Source organism: Anolis carolinensis, chromosome 2 (genome assembly GCF_035594765.1).
Source record: "Anolis carolinensis isolate JA03-04 chromosome 2, rAnoCar3.1.pri, whole genome shotgun sequence".
NCBI classification, from domain to species: domain Eukaryota; kingdom Metazoa; phylum Chordata; class Lepidosauria; order Squamata; family Dactyloidae; genus Anolis; species Anolis carolinensis.
The window spans coordinates 229231567-229258987 of record NC_085842.1 but is presented as its reverse complement, the minus strand read 5'-3'; the positions used below and the strand labels follow the sequence as shown (position 1 = coordinate 229258987).

At 38.7% G+C, this 27421-nt stretch overlaps 1 protein-coding gene across 1 annotated transcript in view; it reads left to right on the top strand.

Annotated features, from left to right (window-relative positions):
- Window positions 1–20869, top strand: part of tek (TEK receptor tyrosine kinase) — a 47229-nt gene extending 26360 nt beyond the window's left edge. Inside the window, exons 10-23 of the mRNA XM_008103456.3 lie at window positions 409–564; window positions 2335–2469; window positions 4209–4502; window positions 7246–7545; window positions 8844–9001; window positions 10035–10245; window positions 11003–11113; window positions 11596–11786; window positions 13996–14109; window positions 14474–14544; window positions 15583–15623; window positions 16590–16686; window positions 18331–18430; window positions 20474–20869. Of these exons, the coding sequence (XP_008101663.1) occupies window positions 409–564; window positions 2335–2469; window positions 4209–4502; window positions 7246–7545; window positions 8844–9001; window positions 10035–10245; window positions 11003–11113; window positions 11596–11786; window positions 13996–14109; window positions 14474–14544; window positions 15583–15623; window positions 16590–16686; window positions 18331–18430; window positions 20474–20548 (2054 nt within the window). The 3' untranslated portion in view covers window positions 20549–20869. The remainder of the gene's footprint in view (window positions 1–408; window positions 565–2334; window positions 2470–4208; window positions 4503–7245; window positions 7546–8843; window positions 9002–10034; window positions 10246–11002; window positions 11114–11595; window positions 11787–13995; window positions 14110–14473; window positions 14545–15582; window positions 15624–16589; window positions 16687–18330; window positions 18431–20473) is intronic.
- Window positions 20870–27421: the final 6552 nt, after the last annotated feature.

Genomic DNA, 27421 nt, shown 5'->3' with positions numbered 1-27421 from the left:
TAGTACGTTTTTTTTAAATAAAATTATTGGGGTGCAAAAAGGAGAAAGTTACTGGAAAAAACTGATTTTTTTTCTGGTTTTCCTCAAGATTTTTCATCTCTTTGCTTGATTACAGCTAAATTATTGTGAAATCCTTGAAATATAGGTTCCTAGCACAGCTAACTAAATTCAATAGGAAGACAGAAAAGCTAACTTGCTCTGGGTAGCAGAGGTTATTATTAAAGCAAAATGAAAGAAGTAGCAAATATCCATTTGAGGATTTTTAATCCAGGAAATTGTGAATACACAGGTTTTGAAACTATGAATTAACTATGGATGTGTACTTCTGAGATTATGCATTAAGTGTAATACTGAATTCCAGCTTTCATCACTGATGAGTTCAAGTATTAACAACCTCTTTGTTCCTAGTTATTCCTATGCCTCTGAAAGCTCCATCACTGATAGAGCGAGGGCACAATTTTCTCATCATTAAAACAAATGCTGATTCATATTCTGGAGATGGACCAATTGTAGCAGTCAAGCTTCTCTACAAACATGGCAAAGATTTGTGGCGCCCAGTGGATGGTAAGGACTGAACCAACAGTCAACTATATGTCATAAATATATACTGTTTTTGGCCTACAACTCCCAGAAATCCCAGCCAGTTTACCAGTTGTTAGGATTTCTGGGAACTGAAGGCCAAAACATCTGAGGACCCATAGGTTGAGAACCACTGGACTAGATAGCCCATGTGGTCTCTTCCAACTCTATTATTCCATGATTCTATGATACATTGCTGGTGTTTACAATAATATTACACTATGTAACACAATTTTTGTTCCTGGATTATAAATGTCATCTAATTGGTTCTATCACAAAAACATGGGAAAAGTTTATTAAACCACAAAAACAAAGTAGGTTTGTTCTTAAGTTGAATTTGCATGTAATTCAGAACAGGTGCATTTTTAAGTGTAAATCCAGCCTCTTTATCTATCTCTATCTATCCATATAATAAAAGTGAAAATCTGTATGTGTGTATGTGGCACGGGTGTCTGCTCACACATACAGCCTTCAGCCTCCACAAACAGGCTATAGTTCCCATTGCTGTGGAGCCACCAAGTCACTCCCTCCCAGGACATTGCAGGTTACAGGGAGCACATCCCAGTGTTCCTTTCTCTCTCCATTTGCATGACCCTGCCCACTGCCTCTCCCTTAACCCTATGGCACAGAGCAAACAGGGGAATTGATCAGCAACTGAACATACTAGAGAAGTTTGGGGAGAATTAACCATGATTTATAGGAGTTGTGGGGACTGGAATGTATAGTTCACCTGCAATCTAAGAGCACTCTGAACCCCACCAATGATGGGCGTGGAACTAACTTGGCACACAAACCCAGAATGACTAAATTTGCATACTGGTGGGGTTTGGGGGTGATAGACCTTGACATCCAGGAATTAGAGTTTGCCCGTATTCAAAGAACATTGAACCCATCTGGACCAAACTTGGCACACAAATTCAACATGGCCAACTGGGAATGCTGGTGCAGTTTTGGGAGGGTTGACTCAAGATTTTTGGAAATTCAAGTTCACCTAGATCTTTATGCATTTTCTAGTGGGAGCATTCATGAAAAATAACAGGAAAGACTGAGCTTTTTCTAAGACATAGTATAACATACGGCCAAACTGATATTATCAAAAATCCAAAAACAAATAGTGCCCTTTTAAATTAACCCAGGCACCGCCAGGGACCCAAGCTAGTGTGTGTGTGTGTGTGTGTGTATTTATATGTATGTGTGTATGTGTTTGTATGTATATATATATGTATACATATAGAGAGGGGGGATGGAGGGAGGGATGGAAGGGAGGGAGGGAGAGAAAGTTTTGGATAGCATAAGGAAGGATGTTGCTGTGATCATTGGATTTTGGGGAAAATGGCTTGTTGTGGAAACAAATATTGGTGAGAAAGCTTCAGTGGAGACACCTTTTCCCCATGATAACTCTTTCAGGGGTGGATTTCCCTTCTGAGGGCCAGATTCCTCTCACTTTGTGATCTCTCAGTCAGATACTGCCTGTATATGGTTAATAGAGAGAAAAATACCCTCAACCAATGTTCATTCTGCATCTCTGCTAGGTTCTGTTGCCAGAGATATGTTAGAGAACTGAAAATGATTTGAAAGATGATGCATATAGTAAATGCAGGCATCTGTTGTGTTGCTTTCTTTCAGAAAGAAGAAAAATATATTTGAAGCGGAAGTCAAAAGACACAATTCTGTACACATCTAAAATCTCCTTTGTTGTGGTTTTGCAGTGTGTAATTCGTTTTGTTTCTTTGTTTCCTGTCCTTTCACATGCAGTAAATGGAGAGATCTGGAAGCTAAACAATCTGGAACCCAAAACAGAATATTCTCTCTGTGTCCGGCTGACTCGCAGGGGAGAGGGGGGAGAAGGACACCCGGGGCCAATAGCCAGCTTCACTACAGCTGCTGTTGGTATGTAGACCTTGGACCTTTCTCCCCAAAAGAAGAGATGGCACCTCGTCTTTCCAATCTGTGCCTTCTTTATTCCATTTGCATTCTGGAAAGGATTTATCCAAAGTGATAGACTGAATATATTGTTGCCCTTGATGCTAGGTTTTATCATTAAACCATTAAAATGTCAAAAGATTTAGTACCAAAGAGTACACTGATACACTGCAAATAATACCAATTTGCGTACTTGGAGATTGCACCATGTAATAAATTGGGTTACATTAAATAACAATGAGTTGCATAAAATCCTTGTTTCCATTTTACAAGCCTGCACCTAAGTTTATTCTCTGCACCTTTTGCCAGTGGAAGAATTAAGTATGATGTAATTCTGCCATAAAAACAAATCACTTTATCTTGATTGTCTTTTCTTACTTGACTTTGCTATTATAAATATAAGCTGAGATCAGTTACCTAGTTAAGTATGCTTAACCAAGTAAGATCTCCCTGTCTCAATTTTGTTTCACCAGTGATCCCCAGTATAACAATTGGAACCTGTCATAATTCCTCCCCATATAAGGGACTGCTGGTTTAGGAGGTTGGAAGTATCAGTCTGTTGCACTCTGATAAACAGAACAGAACTGTGTTGCTTTCAACTGCTAGTACTTGGTAAATAAGGGCTGGGAGAAATTTACAATCATGGGAGTAATGCCTGGCCATGGCTATGTAGGGACCATGAATATGAATCAGTAAAAATGTGTAACTTTAGGTTATGCATTTATATGTATCTAGTTTATCCACTGAAAAAGCATTAACCATGAACAGGGATGGGAACCTTGCAAGCTCATCTGGAACCCATCTAGATCTTTGGCTTCTCTCTCAACCCCACGTCTATCAAACCTTACCCTTGAAAATCTAAATAAAGATCATATTGCTTGTTTAGGTGTACTGTTATTTTTCAAGAAGAATAATGTAAGAATGAGACAAGAATGCATTCTTTGTTAGGATGCCAGGATTAGACATAGCTCCCTGTCATGTGTGTTGTGTTACAAGTTTTGCTTTCTGCAATGTAATATAATGCATAGAAACACCCTCATAAAATGTCTTTTTATTGACATGTCTCAGGGGGACTATCAGATTAGCCCTCACCCTGTCCACTTTCTGTAAAGACTTGAAAATTTGGCTTTTCCAATATGCCTTTGCATAACAGTTTAGCTCCTGATCATGGCTGCCCAGCCCTAATTTAATGTTTTTTTCCAGCCCTTTATTCTGAATCCAGGCCCTATTGCTCTGCATTTTGCACAAGCTTTGCCCTTCCCTCTAGTATTTGAACATGCCCACTTTTCCCAGCACTGGTTTGATGTTGATTCATGTATTTTATATTTTTACTTTTTGGTTTTAATTGTTTTAATTATATTGTTTATGTGTTATATGTTTTAATTATGTAACTTTGTATTCCTTGTTTTATGCTGGACTTAGTCCCCATGTAAGCCACTCCGAGTCCCTTCTGGGAGGATGGTGGCGGATTATAAAAATAAAGTTATTATTATTATTATTATTATTATTATTATTATTATTAACTGAGAAAAAGCAAATGTAGTAGTATCGATCTTGATTTCAGCAAGTAACACAATTACCAATGTAACTACCTGCAAGCATGGCACATTATCTTAAAGCATTAGCCTGCACTCTCTCATAGAGGAATCATTCTTTCATTTCAAAGTGTTCCAAGACACTGACAACCTTTCTCAAAACTTTTGAAGGTCTTCCTCCACCTAAAGGCCTCACTCTTGCACCTAAAAGCACCACAGCTCTGACTTTATCATGGCAGCCGGTGGTTCAAAACTCAGATGATAGCATCCACATTGAAGTCGAAAAGAGGAGTGCGCTGGATATGAGTGGAGAGAGTACCTTAACCATGCAGCTGCCGAGCAACCAGTCAATTCTGGTCATTGACAATTTGGAGCCCCGACACCATTACATGTGCCGAGTCCGTGTGAACAGCAAGACTAAAGGAGAATGGAGTGACTATCTGTACGCATGGACCTTCAGTGACCGTACGTTAAAGGGGTCAATTAAAGAAATAATAGAGTCAATAAGTAACCTTTCTTACATAGTCAATTTGAATACATCTGCTTTGCCTATTTTCTGCTATAGTTTAAACAGGTCTCTATTATGCTGAAGAAGAGCATTCTTATTTCAAACCACTTTTGTTAAGAATTTATAAATTAGAGACATTTTTCCTTAATAACAAATTTTTCAGAGCATATTAGGATTGGGGCAGTCTTGTATTTGATGTTTTTGACATGGAAGTCATCATGGGTCCTTTGTCATGTGTGCATGCAACCAGTTCTCATTCTTCTCCCTGCTTCTACATTAGTGGTATCACCATAATTATCTATAGCATTCCACTAGGTTAAATGTAATGGCTACTATCCCTGGGAGCCCCAGTTGGTGCAGTGGGTTAAACCGCTGAGCTGTTGAACTTGCTGACTGAAAGGCTGGCGGTTCGAATCCGGGGAGCAGGGTGAGCACCCGCTGTTAGCCCCAGCTTCTGCCAACCTAACAGTTAGAAAACATGCAAATATAAGTAGATCAATACGTCATGCTGGCCACATGATCTTGGAGGTGTCTACAGACAATGCCAGCTCTTCAGCTTAAAAATGGAGATGAACACCAACCCGCACAGTCGGACACAACTAGACTTAATGTCAGGGGAAACCTTTACCTTTACCTACTATCCTTGACCACCTCCCTAGTTAGACTTTGTACTTACAATATTTTCTGACAGCAAACAGACTTCTCAAAACAGCATGAGACATTATATTATCATCACTTAGCTTTAAACTAAGTGGCCTATCTGTTGCAGAAGCATCCTAACTTCTGCAGCGAGGTTGGACTGTTATTTAAGTCTGCTATAATATTTCCTTGCTGGAAGAAATATAAACTGAGATCCTGCATCAACATAACTAGAATGCTGGAGCTCTTTCATCATAGTTATAACTAATGATGCTCCTCTTCAAACCTACCTTCACAACATGGAAACTTAACCAAAGTGCTGGAGGTTGGAGCACTGAGAAATGCCATCTGCAGTCATTTGCCAGTCATGGAATTCCTTGAGAATAGGTCGCTGGAGAGAGTCCTCAGAACAGAATGCCAGTGATCACTCCTGAATGTCTAGATCTAGCAACTAACTAAGGAATTTGTACTTGATGTTTATTTACCTATCATTTAACCAATTCAATACAATTTTACAAATGTTGCTCATTGCCAAAAGCACAGTAATCACACCTTTTTGAGACTTTTTCATTGGGTTCCACGAGTGAGAGAACTTTTGCCATATATTCTACTTTCCCAAAGATCCCTTAGACACAAGGAAGTGTTCTTGGGCATGAGTTATTATTATTCCTATTGTGTTTATTTATACCCCGCCGTTTCTCTCCATAAGGAGACTCAAAGCAGATCAGAAATGCTTATATTGTGTGTTTCTGCATAGGAGATAGAGATTATGGTTCCTCCTGACAATTTCATTCTATGACTTTGTTCTTCATCATTTAGTTTTGGAGTCCACTGGGCCTTAAAAATTTGGTCACCCTAAAGGGCATAAAAGGCTTTTTCATGTAAAAAAGACATTCAGAAGTATTTGGGGCATTGGGGAGCAAGGATCAGGGGACTTGGAGGCACAGTGTGTGTTCCATGAGCTCCATATTCACTCAGTGTAGATTTCTGTAATATTTTGGCTGAAGTTAAATACACAGTTATAATAATAATAATAATAATAATAATAATAATAATAATAATAATAATAATAAAACTTTATTTATACCCCGCCACCATCTCCCCAATGGGGACTCAGGGCGGCTAACATGGGGCCATGGCCAGAGCAATACAATATAACAAAATATAAAACAACATATCATAGCACCATTAAAAATACAATAAATGATAATAGGCATTACATCAAGAAATCAAAAAACAGTAAAACAAGGGCAGGCCACGTAAACACAAAGATAAAACCTGGAGTGTGAGGGACATAGGGGTACTCCACTGCGGGCAGGGACATATGGAAGTGGGGTAATCTAGAGGATAGATGTTCAGGGTGGGAGTAACACAGAAATAGCAGAAATTACTCACCAGTTAGTCAAGAATGAGCTCCATTTATTGAGCAGGGGACAAAAGTGTGTTCCTCCAAACAGGCCTGTAGCGAGGGGGTGGTTTTAGGGGTTCAACCCCCCCCCCCCCCCGAAATTTTTCAGGTTATAAAAAAAATCTGGTTTACTCATGAATTTTAACTGGTTAACCAAATCCCCATGCTAAGTCTATGAGATGCAAAACATTAAGAGTCCCTCCAGGCACTATCTCAAGCAGATATTGACAGGTTTGTAGCGAGGAGAGGTGCGTGCTAGGGGTTCAACCCCCCCCCCCCCCCCCGAAATTTTCAAAACCCCTCCCGAAATTTTTTTCTGGCTATGGCCCTGCCTCCAAATGTTGTTGGACTGCATCTTCCAGCAGCTTTTCCCCACATAACCAGTGGCAAAGAATGCTGGGAGTTGTAATCCAATAATATCTGGAAGGATTGATTTTTCCAACCCTTGTAACAGTAGGGTATTTTTCTGAATAGATATGTAAGTGATTATTAAACAGGTTTAACTCACTGCTACCAACTTTTACATTTACTCAAGAAGCCATTCATTTTCAAACTTGGAATCATTTGCAAATGCTTAAATTCAAATCACATGATTTTTCTTATAGGAAACAAAGGTAAATGTGAAATAGAATCTGTTTTTTCTTTCTTTCTAGGACTTCCTCCTCCACCAGATAACATCAAGATCCTAAACATCACAGACTCGTCCGCCATCATCTTCTGGGCAACTGCTGAAGGACATTCCATCTCCTCCGTCATCCTCAACTACAAAATTTATGGCAAGAGTGAATATGATCAGATTGATGTCACAATCAAAAACACCACCATTACCCAGTACCACCTCAAGGGTCTTGAGCCAAACACCAACTATATGGTTCAAATCAGTGCTCAAAACAATATTGGATCAAGCCACCCGAACCCGTCTTATCAAATACAAACCCTTCCAGAAACCAAAGGTTAGTGCTCTTGATTTAATAAAAAGGAAGTTCTGTTCTGTTCAGTGGAGCTGCTCCCTGGTTAAGTGTATATAGGTTTGCAGGCTAACTATACTTGAGTGATAAATGCAGGTCATTCCATGTCACCATCATAAAAACAATGGATCTTGTGCATTTATACTCAGTCACATGTCCTATTTGAGTTCAGGGTGACTTCATCCAAGTACTAATCAGGGCTGACTTTGCTTGGCATCTACAGTCAGACAAGATCTGGTACTTTAAGAGTAGGCTTCTTCAACCTGCGGCTCTCCAGGCATTTTGGACTTCAAAACCCCAGAATTCCTGATCATTGGACAAACTGGCTAGGGCTTCTGGGAGTAGGAGTCCGAAAGACCTGGAGGGCCACAGATTGAAGAGGCCTTCTGTCGACCGGAGGGTTGGCAGTTCAAAGCCACGAGTCAGGGTGAACTCCCAACTGTCAGCCCTAGCTTCTGCCAACCTAGCAGTTCAAAAGCAATCAATGCAAGCAGATCAATAGGTACCGACTCTGTGGAAAGATAAAAAGGGCTCCCCGTGCAGATATGTAAAACATGCCAGCAACAGATTGGAGATATCTATGATAATAGGCTCCTTGGCATGGAAAAATGGAATAAAAGCTCCTCTCCATGGCCAGAGTTGAGCATCTCCTCCAGACACCAGAGATGAAAAAAGGGGAAGACCTTTACCTTGTCTGCGTATTGTATGTCATTGTGTAAAATGTATTGAATGTTTGCCTTATATGTTTTTCTGTAATCCGCTGTGAGTCTCTCCAGGGAGAGATAAAGTGGAATATAAATAAAGTATCTTGTTGTTGTTGTTGTTGTTGTTGTTGTTGTTGTTGTTGTTGTTGTTGGGAGGTCCGCCTTCTTCCAAAACTGCATATAATATCCTTGTTGCTATTATCATGTAGTGCAATACTTTATAGTTTAATGATTTTGTTTGTTTGACATTCTCAATAAAAATAATTTGGGCTCCAATTGTATTTTTGATTGAAACACAATTTTTTTTACCTTGCTTCAGAATTCTCTTGCTTTTTTACAGGACCACCACATATGGAAGAAAGTTCCTTCTTGTTTGTTTTTTAAAAAATTGCTTATGTTTTCTTGCCTGTAGTACGCCTTTAATAGAAGTGGTTAGAATTCATACAAATAGGGTTTTTTTTGAAAAAACAGTTACAAAATGTGTAATCTGTATACACATGCCTTTGTCTTTCTCTTCCTTTTTGTTTTTGAATTAAAATTATTAATAAAAAATAAGAACACTTTGTCTACATCCCACAGTTCCATTTGAGCCAAAGGGAGGAAGGATGTTGCTGATTGCTATCCTTGGCTCAGCAGGGATGACTTGCCTGACCATCCTGCTGGCATTTTTCATTATGCTGCAGCTAAAGCGCACAAATTTTCAGCGAAGAATGGCCCAGGCCTTCCAAAATGTGGTGGTAAGTCAATGGGTTTTCCTTAAAGCATTTCAGCTCAACATGGAGACCTCCAGATGTTTGAGAGGACAGTTTCCATCACTTCCAGTTAATAATTCATGTTACCCCCTTATTATTTGGCTCTGGTGGCAGATCAGTAGATTTTTGTGAATTGCTAATGCTTAGGCTTGCTCTGGTCCTATGATTTTAAGGGGTTAACTGCATGACAAACAAACATATGCAATATAGGCCAAATATTGAGTTGCTTTTCCTTTTAAAACACAGTGACACTAGGTTTAAACTTTTATCTAGTTTTGATTTTTTTAAATTTCAAATTGAACATACGAGTTGTAAGTGGCTGAAATGGTTTAGAACAGCTAAACTGGAGAAAATGTTTAAATCTGTGTGAGTGGCACTACTGCTGGATGCCTACGTTTTAGACCTAGTTCTGTGTTGATTCTAGGGACTAAAATGTCATCATCATCATTTGTTGGGAATGCAAAACAGCCTCCTCCAAAGATCCCAATTTTTTTGACAAACTCATAGGAGGAGAAAGTCTTTCAGATATCCTATCTGCAAGTCATGTAGGGCTTTATAGGTCAACAACAGAGCCTTGAACTGAGTTCAGGAGCAAATGGGACAGTTCTTTTGATTCAGTGCAGCTCTTGCAGAGCTGGTGTTATATTGTCGCTAAGGCCCCTTCTACACTGCCATATAAAATCTAGATGATCTGCTTTGAACTGGTTTATATGGCAGTGTAGACTCATAGAATCCAGTTCAAAGCAGATTATGTGGATTATCTGCTTTATTAATCTGAATTATATGACAGTGAAGAAGGGGCCTAAAATGCATAACTAAGGTGGTCGGAAATATCATATCCTGGTACATGTGGATTAAAGCTACTTCTAAGGAAAGGAAAGGCAACTTATTCAAAATATCAATGTTTATGTCAGAAAACAATCATAAGTCATCAAGTAGTCTACATAGATACACATTTACTGTTATAGTTTCAATACAGTCTACTTAATATCACTTCCATATATTTTTTTTCATCCAGAGAGATGAGCCAGCTGTGCAGTACAATTCAGGAACTCTTACCCTAAGCCGGAAAGCCAAAAATAGCCCAGAACCCACAATTTACCCAGTCTTAGAGTGGAACGATATCAAATTTCAAGATGTGATTGGAGAGGGCAACTTCGGCCAAGTTCTTAAAGCACGTATCAAGAAGGATGGTTTGCGAATGGATGCAGCTATCAAAAGGATGAAAGGTGAGCTCTAGCTAGCCAATCTGTAGGAGATTTTTGTGGATTTTTTAAAAAATCGTGTTAGAAGTGACTTGAGAACATACTGCAAGTCGCTTCTGGTGTGAGAGAATTGGCCGTCTACAGAAATATTGCCCAGTGACGCCCTGGTGCATTACCATCCTATTGGGAGGCTTCTCTTGGTAAGCTGGAGCTGACAGATGGGAGCTCACCCCATCTTGCGGATTCGAACTGGCAACCTTCAGGTCAGCAATCCAATCTTGAGATCACAGTCCAGGCATCACTGTGGCACCCTATTTTTGTGGATGAAGGCTGACATTCTTAACAAGGTTTTAAAGGGCTAACCGTATTACAAATAAACACATGAAAGGCCAGGAGATGCTGGGGTGTTGTTGAAATAATGCAGTGAGAAGTTCTGTGAAAAAGAATATTCATTTTAGAAAGAAGGGTAGCCCTAGCCAGCATGCTACCAATAGGTATGCCACCTTACTGTTAGTATATATCAAAAATTAAACTTCTGCCATGTTCCCCCTTCTCTCCTTGCACTTCAGTTTGGCTTTCAAAGAGGGAAAGGTATGTTCTGCTTGCTGTGCATGGCCCTGCCTATAATTTTCTCCCCCTGCCACACCATCCTTTCCTCTTGTATAGTTAAAAAAATCTCAACACACATTTAATTTATGGCCAGGAGCAGGTGAATAGGGCAGAATCAGTAACTATGAAAGCGAGCAATGCATAACAGTAAAACACACTCCATTTTTTGCAGAATATGCTTCCAAGGATGATCACAGAGATTTTGCTGGAGAACTGGAAGTCCTGTGTAAGCTTGGACATCATCCAAATATCATAAATCTTTTAGGAGCATGTGAACATCGAGGTATGACACATCTCTGGATTTTATTTTGAAAGCTATTGCAGGATAAGATCGAATTGGATTAGTGCAGTCATAAACACACTCATAATTAAAATAAAAATGCAGACCTGTTTCTATTTGATTATACATTCACTAGACCTATCCAAGTACCCAACTCCCTTAGTTGAGGAAAATCCTTTCTATTTACTAGGACCAGGGATATATTCTACCAGTGCACTAATATTTGCACTGCTTTCCTGTATTTTGCAAAATGATGGCTTCTACCGGTATAGTGCTAAAGAATTAGGTCACATCAGGGTTGGGAAATATACAGGCTACAGACCACATGCAACCACAACAGAAGGATTCATTGAAAAGGGGAGTTCCTCCCCCTAAAATAAAATAATGTTCCTTCCAGAAGCCCAGCACACACAAGCCTTCTCATTTTAACAAGATAATCTTTTTGCAGATTCTCTGACATCTCATATCCCTTTCTTTTATACTAGGTTATCTCTACCTCGCAATTGAATATGCCCCACATGGAAACTTGTTAGACTTTCTGCGGAAGAGCCGAGTGCTAGAGACAGACCCAGCCTTTGCCATCGCCAACAGCACTGCCTCTACTCTCTCCTCTCAACAGCTGTTGCACTTTGCAGCTGATGTGGCCAGGGGAATGGACTACCTTAGCCAAAAACAGGTCAATTTATGAATTAAATCTTTGGCTGAAACTCTGGCACTTATGATGTGCTTAGCTTTATTAATGCTCTGTCTACAGACCCCAGGAATCCATATGTTAGCTAGAGTGGAATGAGCTTAACTGAAGTGTGAAAGGGTGGCAAAGTTATACTTTGTCCACAAAATAAATGAGGATACCCCTGTATGAGTTACAACTAATGTGAAAGCTGCAACTATAAGATATTAATGCCCTTGTTATTAGGAAAATGCTGTATTACAATTAATTAGTTATATGCAACAAGTTTCTGTATGGTGTGGAATTGATTTTCTCTTAGTAGAAAATTGAGCAGCTGTTACAAAAACCAATAAGGTTTTGATTTGGTTGGCTAGTCTTTACAAACAGATCTGGCCCATGGTTTCATTCTTTTTTTCTGGGGAAAATTAAGCATTAAATTTTTTTACTAAGTTGTTAGACTTGCAGACTTAAAAGTGCTTCTTGAACAAATGAATGTCTGGATGGGATCAGGTGGTACAGAAATGTACCCAAAAGGGCACTAGCTCTCAGAAATACCACCAGTGGATAAAGAAAAAGAACAATAATGGGCCTTATTTGAATATTGTTCAAGATTCAGATCAATCCCAGAAGACCCACACAAAATATAAGAAAACTAATTGATCCCTTGGAAAATTTTGGAGGAGGGAAAAGAGGATATAAAATTTGTGATGGATAGGTTTTAAAGTTGGCAAGGGCAAGAAACCTACCTAAAGATGTATTATCTATTTCTTCAAAAAGACTATGAGAGATCCAATCCTATAGAAACACTTCAATAATAAATCGAAAGTAAATGAAAGAGAGATAGGTTTTTCAGGAAATTCCAACAAATATTCTACACAAGGGAAAGAACAATTGCAGATAAGTTCCCATTTATATGGTAAAACTTGGAAGGATTTGCACTTAAAAGGCTAACGATTCTGAGTGGATTCAGTGCAAACAGCAAGGAATTTTGTTAGAAAAAAATTGAGAAAATGTTTAAAAGACTTAAGAAGACTAAAAAGAAGATCCAACATTTAAAGAACACAGACAAAGAAAATATCAAGGAAGGAGATTTATTCATACAAGGCAGACAAGACAGTGGGACAACAGTATGGATCAGATATATGGATATAATTTGTCTACAAGAGACACATTTTAGAAAGAAGTATATAAAGCATTTGATAAATAAAAAATTGGTACAAGAATTTGTCACCACAAGTGAGAAGAATGGAGTGGTAATGCATATTAATTTAATAACATAATAATTGGTGTGTCTTAGATGGTTGGAATTGGGGTATATCCCCTGGAAAATATTAGATTTCTGATAAAAAGATTAATATTTCTCAAGGGACAGAAGGTATTAAAATGGAGAGACAAAGGATTATCCTTATCTTTTCTGAAAAAGAGCTTATGACTTCCAATCCGAATTTTCACAAAATGATGACACCAGATAAATTGCTTAGGATGATAAAGGAACATCACAATTATGTTGAAAATGTATTGCATAAGAACAATATTTCTTTCATATGCGGCCATGTGAAATGGCTAAAAGAAATTGGTAGACATGATGCAAACGTTTTAAAAATTCAACATCCATTTAAAACCTGAACTTTTTCTTTTGGGACTGATGGATGATCTGTGAGAAAGGAGAGGAACCACAGAAGACTACTTCAATAAATGACAACAGCTTTAAGGATATTATATGTCATACGTGTCTTTGGAAGGCATCTGTGGAAACCTAAGCCTATAAAAAGAGGCAAACATTGCCTAGTGTCTACCCCTTTGTGAATGAAAGTGAAATACTAATGAGTTTTATATGTGACAAGGGACATACCATTTTGTGTTGGCATATGCATTTTTAAAAGCTTATTTTAGTTATCTATCCCTGTACATTCTATTTGCAAAACTAAATAAACCATTGCTATGTGGATGTGGATGTGGAAGGGGCAAGTAGTCTTCTACCTGAAGAGCTTACATAGGAAGAGTAAGAAATGACCAAACTTTTTCTTTTACTGAGTTTCTAAAAGGAAAGAAGTCTGTATACACATATGCACAAAAACCATGTTCATCCAGTATATGGATATCCTGAAAGAATGCAATGCAAGTACTACAGCATTTTGTTGAAAGTTGTGCTTGATAAAAAATGCCATCAACCTAAGAAGTAAGTTTCATAAAGAGAATATTTTTTTCCCTTTAGTTTATCCACAGGGATCTTGCAGCAAGAAACATCTTGGTGGGAGAAAACTATGTGGCCAAAATAGCTGACTTTGGATTGTCTCGAGGACAAGAGGTTTACGTTAAAAAGACCATGGTAAGAACCAAAAGAAACATTCAACCTCATTTCTTGTGCAGTTATCTACCCAATGCATTATGGTATTACTTATTATTTTTGAAAACAAAACTTTTAAGACACATTATAATTTATATCTGAACTTCAGGACCTGCAACGTCATTGAAATTAATAGGAGCTATTTTCTTATTATTTTTATTAACTTAATTGAAGTTATTTATCATTTTCATGAGCTTAAATTGTATAAAGAGCAAAAGAGAAACAGAGTGGGAAAATGACTTGAATAAAAAGATGAAGTAGATATGAAAATTCACGTTATGCTTCTGAATGCCCCAAATAGTCTCCTGTAGAAGTGTTTAACATTTTTCTAATCTCATTATTTTAGGGAAGGCTTCCTGTGCGATGGATGGCAATTGAATCTCTAAACTACAGTGTGTATACAACAAATAGTGATGTGTAAGTTACGTTATTTCTATCACTTTCAAAGTCTTGCGTTATGATGCGTTATGATTTGTTGTTTTATTTATATTTTGTTATATTGTATTGTTCTGGGCATGGCCCCATGTAAGCCACCCCGAGTCCCCGTTGGGGAGATGGTGGCGGGGTATAAATAAAGTTTATTATTATTATTATTATTATTATTATTATTATTATTATTATTATTATTATTATTATTGCCCATGCTTAGTAATGCTGAGGTATCACAAATCAATGTTACAGGCAAAGGAGGTCAGTAGGTATGGGGAGCTGAATTCTAGCACCTGTATGTGATGTCAGTGGCATACAATGAATTTTCTTTCCATTGAAGCCAACAGAAGGGAATTGATGTATATCATCTGTAGAACTAAAGGAAATCAGGAGCTGGACTGAGAGTAAAGGGGTTGGAAAATCGTATTTACTCACATCTAATGCTTTTTTTGACTAACTTAGATAGCCAAAGTGAGGTGTGCATTAGATTCAATTGAGGATTTAAATTGTGCATGTAAACCCGCCTGTGTTCCTCTATTGTATAATGCTGGTAGATGCTGTGGTTACAAATTTGCGACCTAGAGATTTGTAACTGCTCCACATTTTTACTAATGCTATTTGTGGCAATACTTTACAAAGAAGCAGCCATATCTAAAGAAGGGGATCTGTTTGGTGGCCGATCAGGTGCGGATGGATGATGATCAGAAGCAGAACTACCGTCACAATTTCTTTTTGAAGAATCACTTGCTAGCATGGGGTGGTGAAAATGTCACTCAGGTTTCTTAGTTGCCAGCACAACAGTCCTCCTTCTCTCAGCATAGCTTCTGTCTCGTAGGTTGGGGTGTATATGTTTGGCTAAAAGGTTTCAATTATTTATGTGTACCAATGCAAATGATGTAAACAACAGAATGCCATGTTTATGCAACCTTTGAGATTTTACTCTGACATAAAATCACAACAGGACTTTAGTCTTTATTAAGTACAATACATGTTAGAATGTTACAGCTTGTTTTATCTTACATGCAGGTGGTCCTTTGGCGTGCTGTTATGGGAAATAGTTAGCTTGGGTGAGTAGCCATTTTTAGAATGTTTCTAAGCCATGCCTGGTTCAGACAAAGCGTCCATTCAATACATCACTTTCATGAAACAACAAAGGCAGTATTTTCCCCTTCTAGGGCTTCCGAGACACTTGTCTTGTGTTTCGGAGGCCCCAGGAATAATGGTGATTCTACTTATCTATTTATGTCAATTTAGCTATTTTTGCTCAACATATCTAAGTTGTCTGCCTTCGTTATGCATATTTATTTGGAAGTACATCCCACTGAATTGAAGGTGACTTACTTCTAACAAGGCATGCATAGTAGTGCATCCTGAAATAGCAATTATGGGTATAAGTCCACAGCTAAATGCAATTCAAGAAGTGAGCTACACTGGGGAAACTTTAAAAGGTCTTTCATAAGTAAGTAAAACTTTATTTATATACTGCCCTCTCTCCCCGAAGGAACTCAGGGCAGTTTCCAAGCATAAAAACAGCAACATACACTACATAAGAAATACAATACAATACACACATTATTAAAACAAAATTATAATTTCACAATGCTTCAACTTGAACTTTTCTTCCTTAGTTCAAGTGACATACACATGTACATTTGTTATAATTTTTATTTTAATGGAGATGAGCTGCAGTCTGTAAAATGGAATTCAACTACATTTAACAGAAAAGAATTCTTCAAATCCTGCTTGCTATGTCAAACCTTGTGACCAACAAAACTAAAATCCATCCAAGGACTTGAGCGTCATGTAATTGTAACCCAAGGCCAGCAGAAGAAACAGAAAGTTGATCAAGGCTTGGCAAAGTCATCTTATGTGAACTTAGTGAGGCAACTGTCAACCTGACCAGGATTCATTGTCTGTTTTTTCTAAAGATTATTCTATTGCTTCGAGAAAGCAAGTCAATGAACAAACCATTTATAGATTTTAGGGGGGGAAATAAAAGGAAAACAAAGTAGCATTTAAATCTTCTGTTGCAGGTGGGACGCCATACTGTGGGATGACTTGTGCAGAACTGTATGAGAAATTACCCCAAGGGTACAGATTGGAGAAGCCCCTCAACTGTGACGATGAGGTGTAAGTAACATAGTCCTTGATGGGCTTGAATGCTTTTTCCTTATACAATACTCTTTAGCTGATGACATTTTAAAGCAGTGGTTCCCAAACTTATTTGGCCTATCTCCCCCTTTCCAGAAAAAATATTACTCAGCGCCCCCAAGAAATTATTTTTTTAAATTTTTAATAGTAATTAAACAGACAGATATGTGTATTAATGCATATGGCAAATGCACCTGTGGCCATCACCACCACCCCTGGATCACTGCAGCGCCCACCAGGGGGCGGTAGCGCCCACTTTGGGAATCACTGTTTTAAAGCCTCTTATCCAAGATGCTTGGGACCAGATGCATTTTGGATTTCAAATTTGTGGGATTTTGGTATACCGGTATTTGCATATATGTACATAATTAGAGATCTTGGAGGTAGGACCCAAGTCTAAATATTCCACAGTAAAAAACACTCCAAAGTTATTTCCCTAAAGCAGTTATGAATAGAAAAATCACAAGTGCTGTTGTCACCCTCAACATATCTATTGCTATGAGAAGCTTTACTTTGATATTTTGATAATGTGCTGTTATGTCAAGAAAATTTCTCACCCAAGACAAACACAGTTTGTGTTATGCGAAATATGCCAGATAATTCTTCTGTGCTTGGCCCACTGTGCATTGCTTAGAAACAGCTGTTTTTTCTAGGCAGCAATGCATAGTGGGCCTCTCCAAGCACCGGGTGCCAGCTGGGAGGAACGAGACACAGCTGGTGCAGACTTTTCTCTCCCATCAAGCACTCGGTGCTTGGAGAGGTCAGCTGCATGTTTCTAGACAGCAACGTGCAGCGGGCCTTTCCAAGCCCCAGGTGCTTGCTGGGAGGGTAAAGTCTCATCCCTCCCGGCAAGCACCCAGCGCTAGGAGGGGCCCACTGCGCATTTCTAGGCAGCAATGCTCAGCGGGCCTCCCCAAGTGCTGGGTGCTTGCTGAGAGGGAAGGTATTAATATCCCCTTGCGTAACAATTTCTTCCAGATAGCAGTTAGCTGGCTGCTGATCTCAGCTCTTTCTCCAACCCAAACAGCCACTAATTGGACACAGGGAATGTTTGCTTCCCACAGTTTGCTTTATTTCCTATATAGGAATTAAGGGAGCTTGCAATGTCCACCAACATCAAAGAGAATCTTTGCTTAAAACTGTTTATTGCACATCTCAGCTACTATCCTGCACTGTCAATATAACTACCATCTGTTATATTCGTTATGTCTGATGATGTAAACAACCATCCCCTCAAAAAAGCTACTTTTACAGCCTAGCCACATACCAACACAACTGATTCTGAGGTTCTGGAGATTAGGTTGCTGAGAAATGGTTTTCGACGGGTCCATTGACCATAGGCAGTGGGGGAAGACTTTTGGTTCCTGCCATAGCTGCCTATCTCAAGGTCCTTGTGACTTGGAGAGTATTGCAAAAATAATTTATCAACACCTCAGTCTATATCAAAATCCTTTCAGCAGGAAGCTGCCAGATGGTAAAGGGAGATTTTTGGAATTACATACACTTATTAATGATCATAAACAGGAAGCTGGTATAAGGTCATAAATTAATTTGCAATCTCACAGGGACTAAACAAAATGCCAAACCAGCTTTCACAGTTGGTATTTTCTTCTCTTTCCATAGTTACGATCTAATGAGACAATGCTGGAGAGAAAAGCCCTATGAAAGGCCATCCTTTGCGCAAATACTTGTATCCTTGAACAGGATGTTAGAAGAAAGAAAGGTAAGGATCATCTTTGTCTTCAGATTGGAATTACAGTATATAGGAGTATCTGTCCCAGCTCATGAGTTATCTCGGTTGCAACTGCAAACCATTGGGCCACATGAGAAGCAAAAGGAATGTTTTATATTACAGTTTCTTAATTGTAGATCCCAATCCCAAATGGGGTCCCATGGCTCATTCTTGGGGTTGTGAAAAAATTGACAACAGTAAAAGGTTTCTGAATGCCACCTAGTGACCATTTTAGGCATTACACAAGTCTGTTAGCAACAACGGATAGAGTTTGCAGTGAACTCTGCAAAAAATGCTTCTGCTGAACTCACTAAAAGGAAAATCAGCCTGTTCAGCAAACCTTGCTGAAGAGGACTGAGGTGACAGGGATGGAATCCTTTTCTATCCTACCGCTGCCACCAATTGAAGAGAGCCCAATTTGTGGTACTCAACTCAGGCAGGGGAAATCTTTTTCTTAAATCCCACTGCTGCCTCCAATTCAGGAGATGTGTGCGCGTGTGAGAGGGAGGGACGGAGGATGTGTGAATGTATGACAGGGATGATTTAGTGGATAAGGAAGGATAACGGAACTGATTGGGTTTAAATGAGTAAAGATGGTAACTTATATAGAAAAGTACGGTAACTTATATAGATAGGTACGGTAACTGCCACCAACGTGAGGTAACAGGCTTACAGAGAGGCAAGGAGACTTATCTTTATGAACAATAACAAAATTCAAGTTTATTTTTGGTACATAAGCGTATGGTTTCAATCAGTAAACGTTCCGGATCTTAAGTTACAATGTAGTCTTTCTTGAATGGATATTTCTTAAATAACTTCTCTTCAATACAGTATACTAAACTCCCCCGGTCAGCTTATATTCCCAGCCTTTCCCCTGAGTGACCATAAGCTGCCGTCCTTAGCTGATTTCCACAGCTCCTAATCTTTCCAAAACCTAACCGCAACTGTCCTTTTTAAACCCTCACAGCAACAGAACTTTTAAAAGGGAATATGCTCCAACTGTCATCTTAGCCACGCCCCTTTTCTCCCAAGGGAAGCTGTGTTACCATGGCAACCTACCAAATGCTGCTTCCAGCTAGTTTCCATGCTAGGCTTTTCCTTGCTAATATATAACTCTTTTTTTTTTCTTTAACAAACAAATAAATAAAATCATATCAATAATATCTGTTTTACACATAACTTCTCTACACTTGCAAATACAAAATTAATGTCAGCAAATGACTGGTTTTGCTATACATATATACCCAGGGTCATATAAAACTTTCTCAGGCAGAAAGGGGTCACAAGTGGGAAAAGGTAAAGAAGCCCCATTCTACATAAAAGATATTGGTGCCACATGTAAAACTCTCCCAAGTGTCAATTTTGCCATAGTTAGAAGCTACTTCATAGCCATGCAGATGTGTGATGTGTTTCTTTGGCTGTGGATATGAAATGGTGTGTGTCATTAAGTTATTCCCAGGTGGTCATTGGGATTTGATTTAATCAAATATAGTAATAATATCTAAGGGTGTGCACTTCTAAGCCCCCAATGGCACAGCAGTTTAAACTGCTGAATGCTGAACTTGCTGACCAAAAAGGTTCCATTGTTAGCTCCATCTTCTGCCAACCTTGCAGTTTGAAAACATGCAATTATGTGTAAATCAATGGGCTCCAGCGGGAAAGGCACTCCATGCAGTCATGCTGGCCACATGACCTTGGAGGTGTCTACAGACAAGGCCGGCTCTTTGGCTTAGAAATGGAGATGAGCAACAACCCCCAGAGTTGGACACGACTAGACTTAATGTCAAGGGAAAACCTTTACCTTTAACTTTACTTCTAAGCAACCTGTACCATTGCCAATATATTGCGGCTTAAAGGAGAAGCATCTAAATCTCAGAGAAATCATGATAATTCATATTAGATCTTGAAGCCACTTTGAATCTCCTTGTGGAGAGAAAAAGTGGGGCATAAATAAACATAATAAACATAATAATAATAATGATTATGATGCAGCATAAAATATATTAAACTCATTCTTTGTGATTGTACTTCCAGACTTACGTGAATACAACCTTGTATGAAAAGTTCACCTATGCTGGCATTGACTGTTCTGCTGAAGAAGCTGCTTAAGATGGAAGAGTTTCAGTTATTTATCAATCTAAGCAACCAAAAACTTTGATTTTCAGAAGAGATGAAACTTACTCTGATGTATGAACTGGTGTATACTGCTATCTGTACAATCTTTTAGCTATACACATCATACCTTTTGAGCATACTTTACAGTAAGCTCTGTGTCATTATGTTATAGAAATGTGTGTACATATATGTGTATGTAAGTATATCCACAATGTATAAATGTGTAGAAAGGTTGTTCTTTATGTATGCACATTCACACAGGCATATGCAGTATCTGAACCAAGAAAAAGAAACAAATAAATTCTACATTTCATAGATGATTGTGTATCTTTTTTCCTCCTAGAAATCTGAGCTCATTGTAAATGATACAAACATATTTCTGTTGCACTGGCCGTGTTTGAAATAGAAGCAAGTATCGTTAGTGATTTACATGTTGGATGTCTAAATTCTCTACCAATCTTGTACAATGACAGAAATTCCCACATGACTGTTTAGCTGCAGCAGATCCCTACTTCATTGTCATTTAGTAGTGGTGGAGAGTAGGAGACACACATATTCATATATGAGTTCCTAGAGCTAGATAGAGAACACTGCCATCATCTACCAGGACTTCCAGGAGCATATGAGCCAATGGTAAGAAAATGTGAGAGATGGCCAGCACATTTGTTGTCTTTGCCTTACATTGACTTACCTAGTAGATGAGATCATTAGCTGGTATGTTCTTGTGAGAACAATGTTTGTGGAACTCAGGGTGAGAAATGCCACCTTCTCTCTAACAAACATGTTTTGGATAAGTATCTGTCATGAAAAGATGAGAAGTTGGAGGAACTGAAGTGAACCATAATAGGTTTGTCGGTACTTCAAAGACCATCTGGAAAGTAGAGTGACAAATCCCAATGGAACATTGTGTGTATTAGGCCTTGAAGGCTTGGGGCTCTCTAAGGCCCCTTCCACACAGCTGTATAAAATCCACATTCAATTGGATTATATGACAGTGAGGACTCAGATAATCTAGTTCATAGCAGATATTGTGGATTATCTGCCTTGACATTCTGGCTTGTATGCCTGTGTGGAAGAGCCCTAAGCCACTCTAGGGAATGGCTCAATTTATTAGGAAGGGCAAAAAGGACCACTGAGGCTGCTTCTACACAGCCACATAATCCGGATCAGAATGTGGATTGATGAAATCCAGTTCTACTCCAGAGAGTCTCCACACATCTTGGGAAATGTGGAAAAGTGTCTACAGCATCCACAAAGTTTCCCTCGTGCTGAATCAATTAAAAAACCCTTTTCTTCCTTACCCCATTTAGAGAAATGTACTAAACTGCAGCAGCTCATTGGATGAGCACCAGCAACCATGCATGGATAGGAAGAAAAAAGTACAACAAAAGTTGCAAGAGATCGGAAGTTACCATTGTGACAGATAAGGCAGAAATAAGGAGATGTCAGCACAGGAAGCACGTGTATAAGAGAGGAGGAGTGAGTTTATATAAATAACACCTAAACGTAATACAAAACACCAATTAGTGTCTATAGGAAAAAAGATAAAAAATAGTACAGAAATGATACCTTAATTGCTCAGATTCCAACAGAACAATCTATTATGATGCTTCTCTGGCTTCCTAAAAAGACTGGCGAAGGCTCTAATCCAGGAAGGGCAACTGTGGAAGGCTAAGGAGCCCTCCCAGGACACTTTGGGCCATTCTTTAGCAAATCAGGTGAGATTACTGTACTTTGGACATATCATGCGAACATATCACTCATGGGAAAAGGCAATAATGTTTGGACGATGGCAGCAAAAAAAGATGCTACAGCATCTCGTCTACAGCATCTCACCTTTCAGGGACAAGGTCCACCTCTGGTTTTGGAGGCACAAAAAGAAGATGAAGCTTAGATTCTGTTATAATTCTGCCTAAGTAGCTGAATAAAGGCAACATTCCAGCTATTATAAAAATTGTTTTAAGCCTGTTTAGTGGACTTGTAAGCATTTAGCTTTGGGTGACACATTCATGTGTACGCTGTTGTATTTCAATTTTCATGTTTAAAGAGATTGTGTTTTGAATAATTTTGTGAAAAAGAAAAAAGAAAAGGCAGACACAGGAAAAAAGGATGCATAAAGGGAGATATTACTGGTGAGTATTGCTTCTCCCTGCTATAAATTTCAGGGTGAGCAAATGCCAAGGGACACAGAAATATCTAATTACACAACGTAACGAAATTTGGAAAAAAAAAATCTTTTCCTGGTTTGAAAGAGTTATTCCTGTTTTATTGTGTGGTACTTTGAAAGAAGTTCTTATACTCCAGAAACATAGATTTGTGGCTGCTACAATCTATGTTGAATTGCTTGAGTCTCAATGTGATATTCATTGAAAAACGATAACAAAATATGCTGCAGGATGTCCTGCAAAAACAAAGTTTTTGCAGTTTAATAAACCTTTCCCGTGTTTTTATGAAATAACCAAATAGGAAATGACATTTATAACCCAGGAACAAAAACTGTGTAACATAGTGTTATCTAAGCTGATCCTTGATCAAAGCACAAAGGCCATGTTGGGTGGGGACAATGTTGCCTGGTTATCAAAACAGGAAAACGGGACGGTTGAAATTTATGACCCACAGAACTGGCAATAAGGGAGTAGTTATCAACAAGCTCATATATTCATTTCAGTTAACAAACTTTTTCTTTGTAAAATTAACACATTGTTCACTTTCACAGATTACATGATACCTATTTTTACTTATATAAGGGTTCAGATCACCATATCAGGGATGTTTTGTTAAGTCTATTTAACAAAAACCCTTTCCAGCCATCAAACAGAGGACATCCTTTATGATAAGGTACCTGTGATGGAATTGTATAGGTCCCAGCTCATTTTGTTAGGCTGTCTCACCCACAGCTTGAAAATAGGCATTTTCTGTTAATTTTACAAAGTTGGAGCTTAAGGAAAGCCTTTCTAGTTTGGAGCAGTAAGTTGGCCCATCCCTTTGCCCGGGGCAAGCGAGCCATCTTTAGTTTAAGGTTATTACCACGAAGGAATATTGGAAGCAAGATGTGTTTATTGTTGGTTCCAGAGAGATTGAAAAGTGGACAAGCCTTTTCAAGCTAATACTAAACACCACTATTCTGGGAACTCATTCGACTGTACTGATCTACCGCTGATCAGTGACAGCCTGTGGAGTTTCCGGTGCCTTCAGCAAGGTGCCAGACCTGCTCTCTCAGCCTCCAGCCTGATCACCTTGGGCACTGAGTGCCCCAGAGGCCCCATTTGCCAGAAAAAGTGAGCAAGGGAAGCTTTCATATGCTCTCCGTCTCCAGAATCATCCACAAGCAGTGACTTCAAGAACAACCAGTTACTTTCAAACTTTAAGTATGGACTTTGTTATGGGGGCCTGGGTGGAGATAGGCCAAAGACCAATTAATAAATCGTTACCGTTTCTCTAAAGCAGTGGTTCTTAACCTGTGGGCCGCAGCCCAGCAATGGGCTGTGAGAACAAAAATCTGGTCTGCGAACCTCCTTCCTCTTTATTTGATTTCCACTCTTTTCCGCAGAGCTGACCATTGCATTGAATAGATCACATCAGCTCTAGATTATTAAATACGGTTTTCTGTGGGCGAGCAGATGGCGACTACTGGATAGCATACGTTCTCAGAAACTAGAGCTGATGTAGGCTATCCAATGCAGTTTTCTGAATCAGCACCCCTAATAACCAAACCAAATCTAAAGTTGACCAAAAACTGCTTTGTAACCCTTTTGGTACTATTGTTGGAGAGTGGTCCCTGGTCAAAGTGGTCCCTGGTTAAATTGGTTCCTGGTCAAGTGAGTCCTGGTCAAAAAAAGGTTGGGAATCACTGCTCTAAAGCAATAACGTGGACATTGATTCTGTGGGGTTCCTTGCTCCAACAGGAAGGCAAACCAGCATCCCCCAAGGTAACACATAAGCACTTAAGACTGTTGGAGATAGCAACCTTCTCAAGCCTCCTCTATTTGATGTTTTTCTGTTTATAATGTATTATTTCCTGAAGTGTATCTTATTTGGTTTGCAGTTTTCTTAGCTCTATGTACTTGAAGCAGTGGGAGCAGCTGATGGTCATGTGACTGTTTAGAATGTATTTTTCAAAAATAATTTTATTCATAGGAATATTTAATACAATATCTTTTTAAAAAGCAATGGGGTAGGAGAGGGTATTAGGTATTAGGAATAGAATAGGGAAATAGAATCACCTAGGGGTTAATTTATATACACACACACACACACACATATACATACACACACACACACACACACACATGTATATATCCTACTTTCTAGGGATCGAGGTCTAAAGGGGTGGGTGAAAAAGAAAAGGGAGGGGATTTTGTTGACCTCCAATCTTCATCATCATGGTTAAAAAGTCTTTATTTTATTTCTTGTTTAATTCTATTTTCCCTCTTCGTCTTTTTTTATGTGAAACTATTTTTCTCTTATCATTTCCTTGAGCTATATCATCATTTTCCTTTTCTCTTGTTCCATATAGTCTTTAAATGGTGTCCAATCCATTATTCTTTTGACATTGCCTTGTTGGCTTGCTAATAATTGAGTTAGTTTGTCCATATTCACTACTTCAGTTATATTCAAGAGCAGTTGTTCTATTGATGGTAGAGTCTCACTTATCCAACATAAATGGGCCGGCCGAAAGTTGGATAAGCGAATATGTTGGATAATAAGGAGGGATTAAGGAAAAGTCTATTAAACATCAAATTAGGTTATGATTTTACAAATTAAGCATCAAAACATCATGTTATACAACAAGTTTAACAGAAAAGGTACTTCAATATGCAGTAATGCTATGTAATTACTGTATTTACGAATTTAGCACCAAAATATCACGATGTATTGAAAACATTGACTACAAAATGTGTTGGATAATCCAGAACATTGGATAAGCGAGTGTTGGATAAGTGAGACTCTACTGTACTTCTTTCATTCTCCAATTTCATGCATAGATTATTCTGGCGGCTGTCACTAAGTAGTTAAAAAGTATGTCTTTATTTTTATCTAAATCCATATCGATTATGCCTAGTAGAAAGTATTCAGTTTCCAGCTGAATTGTTATATCAAGTATTTTCTGCATTCTTTCTTGTATTCTCTTCCAATAGTTTCTTGCTATTTTACAGGTCTACCACATATGATAAAAGGTGCCCGCATGATCTTCGTGTTTCCACCATTTATCTTGTATATTTTTGTAACACTTTGCCAACTTTTTGGGGGTTATATACTATCGGTACATCATTTTGTACCAATTTTCTTTCAGTTCATAAGCATATGTATACTTGTGATGACTCATGGGCCATGTAGTCCCGTTCCAAGTACTATTGTGGCAGACGAAGAGGAAAACTTTGGTTTCCCACCGTTTCAGCCAGAATTGGAGCCCTTGCACCTGCAGGATGTTTGCCCTCCAGAAGTCAGCCAAACAAGCCTTGGGCAGAAATCTCCCCCGTTCTCTCGCCGGGATAATTATAATCGAGATAGAGGCGCTAGGGAGGCGAATCGCCGAAGGGCCAGGATCGCTGCCAGACAATTAACTGATTAAGCCTGTTTCCCTTGGGAAATCTTAAGGAGTCATGCATCTGGACATAGTATAGGTTTCACTTCTTGTTCCCCAGGGAAAGTGTTCCTTGGCGGGAAAACAAGATCCTATATAGGTGTTTACCCGCAAGGAGATCCTTGCGGAGTCAATTCGTCAGCTTCAGGAGTGAGATCGTGTGTAGACTACGCTACTCCAGTTCCTTGTTTCCAGGACCTTGTTCTTGTTCCAGCCCTGCCTTGTTCCTCGGACCTCGCCACGGATTTCGCCACGGACCCTGTTCTTGTTCCTTGCTTTTTGTTGCCTTGAATCAAGCCTTGTTTGCCAAGAATCTAGTTTGCTCTCCAGCCTTGTTATCAAGCTCCATTGGACTAAAGGACCCTGTCATTTCCCCACACTTTGCTTGGCAAAGTGTGTGTTTCGGTTATTGGATTATAACTTTGGACTCTAATATCTCATATTGGACATTGATTTCCTGGACTATATTTGACCTTTCCTGAAAGGTCTACTTCTGAACTATATTCTTCACTTGTTTTTATTGACTTTATATATTCCCTTAATAAAGATATTAGATAGATTCTGGTCTCTGTGCATGGTTATTGGTGCTCTGCAGCCTGGGTCCTGACAATACTTTAACTTATAGTTCCATATTCTTTCCCAATCTTCCAATTTAATAGTATGCCCAATTTTGGCTGCCCATTTTACCATACAGTTTTTAACTTGCTCTGTTTCTGTCGATCACTCTAGTAATTTCTTATATATTTTTGTAATGACTTCCTTTTCTGTTAACATAATTTTGTCCCAGAGGGATTATTTCTCCGAAAGGCCTGCAGTCTTGTCTTTATTATAGTATTCTCTTAATTGTCTGAACTGAAACCAAGAAATATTCTTATATGTTTGATTGATTTCTTCTTGAGTTTTTAGTACATGAGTTCCATTTTGTCTTTTCAATATTTCTCTACATGTGGGCCATTTTTCTCAGCCTAGTTTCCTCCTCTGTGCTGCTTCTAGTGGAGAGATCCATAACGGAGTTTTCTATTTGTTTAGAATGCATTTTTAAAAGGATTAGAGTTAGAAATGACAGTTGGAGCTTGAATGTGTTAAGAGTACAGAAGCCAGTGTTAGGAGTTTGAAGATGGTTAATGTTTGAGTCTGTTTGAGTACAGAAGCCAATGTTAGAAGTTAACTGAAGCTTGAGTTCTTTAGAAGCAGACTGTTATAAAAGAGACCTGTACAGAGCAATATAGTTTTTAAGAGACGGATAGACCATAAGTTAAAGATACAAACCAAAAATGTTTTAA